We start from the raw sequence: 6,819 nt of genomic DNA, 5'->3' as shown, positions 1-6,819 counted from the left end.
AAGCCGGATTTGGATACAAAAAGATTTCCCAAGCTTTAAACATCCCAAGGAGCACTGTGCAAGCGATAATATTGAAATGGAAGGAGTATCAGACTACCGCAAATCTACGAAGACCTGGCCGTCCATCTAAAATTTCAGCTCATACAAGGAGAAGACTGATCAGAGATGCAGCCAAGAGGCCCATGATCCCTCTGGATGAACTGCAGAGATCTACAGCTGAGGTGGGAGACTGCCTATAGGACAACAATCAGTCGTATACTGCACAAATCTGGCCTTTATGGAAGAGTGGCAAGAAGAAAGCCATTTCTTAAAGATATCCATAAAAAGTGTCGTTTAAATTTTGCTACAAGCCACCTGGGAGACACACCAAACATGTGGAAGAATGTGCTCTGGTCAGATGAAACCAAAATCGAACTTTTTGGCAACAATGCAAAACGCTATGTTTGGCGTAAAAGCAACACAGCTCATCACCCTGAACACACCATCCCACTGTCAAACATGGTGGTGGCAGCATCATGGTTTGGGCCATCTTTTCTTCAGCAGGGACAGGGAAGATGTCTAAAATTGATGGGAAGATGGATGGAGCCAAATACAGGACCATTCTGGAAGAAAACCCGATAGAGTCTGCAAAAGACCTGAGACTGGGATGGAGATTTGTCTTCCAACAAGACAATGATCCAAAACATAAAGCAAAATCTACAATGGAATGGTTCACAAATAAACATATCCAGGTGTTAGAATGGCCAAGTCAAAGTCCAGACCTGAATCCAAATCGAGAATCTGTGGAAAGAACTGAAAACTGCTGTTCACAAACGCTCTCCATCCAACCTCACTGAGCTTGAGCTGTTTTGCAAGGAGGAATGGGCAAAAATTTCAGTATCTCAATGTGCAAAATTGATAGAGACATACCCCAAGCGACTTACAGCTGTAATTGCAGCAAAAGGTGGCGCTACAAAGTATTAAATTAAGGGGGCTGAATAATTTTGCACGCCCAATTTTTCAGTTTTTTATTTGTTAAAAAAGTTTGAAATATCCAATAAATTTCGTTCCACTTCATGATTGTGTCCCACTTGTTGTTGATTCTTCACAAAAAATTACAGTTTTATATCTTTATGTTTGAAGCCTGAAATGTGGCAAAAGGTCGAAAAGTTCAAGGGGGCCGAATACTTTCGCAAAGCACTGTATCTTCCAGACCAGCAGCCTAGGTACCAACCTCCAAAGTTGCTGCTGGATAGCAGCATTTTGAAATCTTGATTGAAGCCACTAAAGAAAAAAAAAATCTAGCGTACAAGAAATTTTAATAAAAAAATTAAAAAAAAAAAAAAAAAAAAAAAGCTTGCAAAAATATAGTTAAAATTTCCCAAATCATCTTCCAGGACCTCTCATGAGGTATAGGCACCTACTCCAATAGGCACAAGAAACACATCACTAAAAGTACTTTGAGATAACACAATTAGAGTTGTGATTTGGCCACAGACACGTGGCCAAATCTGCCCATCGCCCCTTTCTCCTGCCATCCACAGATGTGGAGAAGGCTTTCAATAGGGTCAATTGGCGGTTCATCCAGGCCACTATGAGACATATAGGTCTGAGGTCATCCATGTTGCAATGGATCAAATCTCTATACTTGTGTCCCTCGGCGGCGATCCAAGGTAAATGCAACGCGTCCTAATTTCTTCATGATCTCAAATGGAACTCACCAAGGTTGCCCTTTCGCCATTCATTTTCATCCTCTCTTTAGAGCCCTTTCTTTGTTCGGTCAGGGCAGACCTTGGGTTCTCGGGTTACCAGAAGTCTTTGGGAGTGCATAAGGTTGCTGCCTTTGCGGACGGCCTGATCTTCTTTCTGATGGACCCACTTACATCCCTACCGAAGCTGCTACAATCATCACACATATGGAACCTTGTTCCTTTTCCAAATCCTCTGCCCTTCCTATAGCCCTAGACCAGGTTAAGTCGATTGCTTTCGCCCCACCTTCTCCTTCGGTTGGGTGACAGACTTCATCCGATTCTTGGGAATTAACATTATGCCGGATCCTGCATCCCTCTATGCAGCCAACTTTAAACCCCCTGCCCACGCAGCTACAGATAGGGTCGTGCTCGCTGGCCGGACTGGGGAGACTAAGGATGTAAAATATCCAGTGCATGGCACAGTCCAGCATTTGATTCAAGTTCTCACAGGGACAGAAAACAATAAAAGAGGAAATAAAAAATCCATTTAAAAAATAAAAAATGATAGGACCGGAGATCCCAGCAAGGAACTAGGTCCTTATTTGTCTATAGCAGGAAGTGGGAGTATATCCCCTGAGACTTCTCCATAGGCGTGGTAAAGCTTTTTCCTGCCTAGTGTCCTATTCCTGTAGGAGGCAGCATAACCCAATGGTCAAGAAGATTCTGGAGCTGTTTCGGTCAATGAACGAAATACATTTTGTTTCCTTGCATTGCTCTACATTATTTTTACACTACACTATTATGAAACTGTTCGACATGAGTGATTGGTGCCAGAGAAACAAAAACATTCAAATAGTAATTTATAGTTTAATTAAATAATGAGAATGCACGCCATAAACTCAGGATCCTTTATATTTTTATTGCTCATCATGACTTCCAGTTATTTTATTGAAATACAGAAAAACATCCACAGGATGAAGAAAATCATTTTCTGAACATAAATACAGATTTGTTGCTAAAACGATTTCACATAAGATAAGAAATACAAAACCTAAAACTGTTCAAGAAAATGTATATTTGTACATTCTGTATAAACTTTCTGCAGACTGCTCACAAACTGAACATTATCCGTACCGTATTGTTCAGAGCACATAACACCAGAGACACATTTGCCCATTTTCAAATTCACAAAGATCCCCTGCAATAAGCTGTGTGCTTAAATCAGAATTAAATGTAGCAAAATGACTACTTATATCTTTTCCCTTTTTCAAAGAAATGGGAGTGATCAATGTCTGTGTCACAGAGATTTTTTTAGTTGGTGCAATTTCTGGGTGGCTTAGAGGAGATGTTTGGGGTTGTCAAAAATATAAAAAGATATACATACCTACATGACATCACACAGATGCTGCAGTTGTCACCTGCTGTCTCTAGCTTGGAAACTGAGCAATCACATGACTGCCGATCGCTCAGTTCTAAATCAGCTCTGAGCAGAGCGCAGCAACTGTAAGTCACCCCTCTCTGCTCCTCCAGCGCTCCCCGGAGCAACGAGATCAGAAGGGGCTAGGAATAGCTGGCTCCGGCTCTTACCTGCATGCTGACAGGCTGATCAGGCATCTGTGTTGATCCCAACAATATGGTTGGGATTCTTCCAGAGCCTAAAGCAGCTCTGTGACATCATCTGATAGCTGGCTTTAGCCCACTGTCTGCTTATTATTGGTCACAGGTGAGCACTCCTTAGACACAAGAGAAATATGGCCAAAAAAAGCATTGGTGATACTTCTTTTAACAAGTGCTATTAATGGTAAGAAATTCTCTTTATTGACTCACAAGGTGGATTTACACAGTGCTGGATTTTGGCCGCATATAGACCCCCCCCCCCACAGGTATTTATGGACATTAGAAAACATTCACCATGTCAAAGTGTTAATACAGTCCCAGTGTCCCCTAGCCATGGTTTCTTGGGGGAGAATCATTTGCCCGAAGTGAATGACAAGCTGCTTAGACACTAACATGCAAGTAAACACAATAGAACATTGTCTGTAGAATGATTGCTTGTTAGAATTCTAGGATTCTCCTTTAACAGTCAGATCATGCATACATGGCTGCTTTAGCATGTCTGTAGCCACAATAAAGCCCCCACTGCAGTCTGCTGTTAAGTTTACCAATTTAATTGCTTGTTTGGCTGGGGAACAGTGCTTTCCTTCGCTGTCAATAGCACCAGAATGTATGTGAGCCCTTGCTGTCCTCCTGTACAATGCAGAACTGCTGGTCCTGAATGGTAATCAAAGTCAGTGGGGCTGCCTCCCACTGCTAATCGCTGGGAACCCTTGCTGGGGTTCTCGCATGTAATCATTGTTGGGTGCATTCGCAAGTGCAAATACACCTTCAAATTTCCCAGTGCTTTTTTTGGCAAAACTAAGAAAGGCATTTAAATGGACACGCTAGAAAATGTATCTTTCAAGAAACAATTATTTATCCTTCAAGTTTGGACCCAATTACATAATCACCTCTAAGCACAAAATTGACTTGTTCAAGTGCAGGAACACAAGCATATTTAGTAAAACAGATGCAGAAGTGTAGTATTTACATTTTAGTCCATTTGATATGCAAAAATAAAACCATGAAAATGTATTATTCTTTGTGGTTTTTAAGTAAAGAGGAAACACCCTAAATCTGTTTCTTTTAAAGATTCTGCAACTTAATCTTGGAGTCTAAAATGTAAATAATTCTGACTGTTCCAGATGGAAACAAAAGCCTGTGCAAATAAGGACTTGATGTAGTTTCCCTTTTATCTCTATATAATTAACTGGCAGCAAGACTTTTTCCATGTGTAATCATCCAAGGTTGACTCAGGTATCAGGGACAAAAGGGGTGGGATGAGAGAGATTTATCAAGCAAGGCACAGACTGTATCTGACATATATCCAAGAAAAATTCAGCTGCATCTTGTTTATCAAGGGACTTGCAAAAACTGGTCATCGATACTGATGAACACCAACGTTTGGGCACTTCTAGTCAAGTTTCATGTTATGTTGATTTCTGCTTTCACACTGCTCCCTTGAAAAAATGCATCAAAAACGCATATGCATTTTTTGATACGTTTCTGGTGCAATTTTTGGGTGCCTGACTCCCAGCATGCACCTGTTAAAGAAGGACATGTGACTCAAAAAATGAATCAAAAATGCAATGCAGGTTTTTGCTGCATTTTCTATTCAATTCAATGATGACCTGAGTTTTTGGTGTGGTTTTGAACACAATGGTAATTGAAAAAAAATCTGCCAGGCTGGTTGTACCAAAATCGACCAATGGATCAATTTGGGTACAATCAGCCTGCCCCACAGATGGATTGAATCTCGGCCGGTACCTGCTGAACCAGATGAATTTCAATCCAACAGCCTCTAAGTTTTCCTTTAGGAATTGTTTTAGAGTCTTCCTTGCAGAACTTCTCCAGTTAGGAAATATTTTTTGCTTATACATACTCCATGATGTTCAAATAAGCTATTTATTTTTAAATTTGCTGCAATTAGAAGTTGTTTTAACTTGATATAAAAATAAATATATTTTGACTAGAGGTGCATATGACTGATTGTACACATGACCTGCTCAGGAACACTTCTTTTTTTTTACCTGGTACATACCAACTGGCAGGGGAAGAGTGACATTTATGAATTCAGCTATATAGTCATAGTACTTGTCACCATATGATCCTTTTCTGTGCCACTTCTCTATGGACATTGATTAGACTCCCTAAAAATGCTTTTTATATGTAGTCCTGTCAAAGGACACAAATCCTTATCAAACCCAGTGATTCAATAAAAGAGAAGAAGGTCTACAAAAAAAACAACTTACTGTCAGTCACCAGCTCTCTGCTCTGCCCCTCCAGCGCTCACTTGAGTGCTAGGCTAGGGAGAGGAGGGAGCAGCTAGCTGAGTCTCCCAGGGGTGCAGGCATCTGGGTGGATCCAGACGGTAAAGTCTGGACCGGCTGAGTTATAATAGCCAAAAGCAGACTTTATATCAAATGGTCATTCCCCCATTTCAGAAGCCAAAAGCTAACTAGAATCTAAGTAGCAGGTCAGGAGAGGCTTGGGTTTACTAGTAAGGAGTAAGATCTGTCTCAGCATTCAGACTGTTGGCGAGTATGGCACAATGGAAAGCTGCCTTTATACAGTGAGACAAGGCTGGGACCACATACAGCTAGCCAATAACATGGGTCTCTTCTGTTTGTATTTATGAAATGTATAATTCTAGGCACTGTCTGCTCACCTACAGATCTGCATACCCTCTAGAGTGAGTTATTAAGCATGTCAATAAACCCTTGAATATCTCTTGACAAAGAATACAATTATCTGGCAATGCATAACTCACTCCAGGGCATTTAACAAACCACTACAATCCAGTATGCAGAAGATAAAGATAAATCATCTAAATATACATCTAAGAGCAATGTTTTCCTGGACAAGGACCCGGTTGGACGTGGAGAACAATGGTTGTAAGGTTTCCCTCTCATACTAAGTGGGAGAGGTTTGGAACCTTGATGTTGAGGTCACCAATGTTGATATTGCGTGGTAATTCTGGTAAATTCATACTTTTCACAGCGGAAACTGCTCTTGCTGGGGCTGCAGAGAAACCAGTCTGAACCAACAAAAAGAAAAAAAGAAAAACAATTAGAACAGTAGAAGACAAATCTCTAGGTTAGTATTTTTTAATATAATAGGCTAGAATGTGTGTGTTATAAGTTTATGACTACATATTTTAGAGGAACAGATATGTAAACAAATGCAAAAAAAACATAGGGTTCAATATGTCTTACACTGTATAAAGTCCAAGGTTAAGTCCCGGTTCACATCTACATGGCCTCAAAGTCGTGTGACTTTGACAGCCGACATCCTGAGCAGTTTCATTGTGGTTTGTTCATTAACAGAAGTCAATGCAAGTCGTTATGAAATTGCCCGAAAGTAGTGCAGAAACCTTCTTTTGAGTAGCACCGATTAGAACTATTCCATTGCCATTAATAGGGTGCGACTTGTCATGTGACTTTGTTGCATCACAAGCCGCAGCAGTGTGAACCGGCACTTAGGGTTGTTATTCTACAGCTTCCCTATCCACATATATATATACTTGAGTGGTAAAGGAAACATGTTGTGTGTG

The 6,819-nt window shown here is 40.6% G+C and overlaps 1 protein-coding gene across 2 annotated transcripts in view; it reads right to left on the bottom strand.

Moving 5' to 3' along the window:
• Positions 1-5,827: 5,827 nt before the first annotated feature.
• LOC309552335 (AP-3 complex subunit sigma-2) overlaps positions 5,828-6,819 on the bottom strand; it is a 118,522-nt gene continuing 117,530 nt past the window's right edge. For both annotated transcript variants that reach the window (XM_082253247.1, XM_082253248.1), the window contains one exon: positions 5,828-6,303. In XM_082253247.1, the coding sequence (XP_082109373.1) occupies positions 6,175-6,303 (129 nt within the window). In that variant the 3' untranslated portion in view covers positions 5,828-6,174. The remainder of the gene's footprint in view (positions 6,304-6,819) is intronic.

Source organism: Pelophylax lessonae (assembly GCF_965119305.1).
Source record: "Pelophylax lessonae genome assembly, chromosome: 4".
NCBI classification, from domain to species: domain Eukaryota; kingdom Metazoa; phylum Chordata; class Amphibia; order Anura; family Ranidae; genus Pelophylax; species Pelophylax lessonae.
The sequence above is the reverse complement of the archived record's forward strand: the minus strand, read 5'-3'. Positions and strand labels throughout refer to the sequence as shown.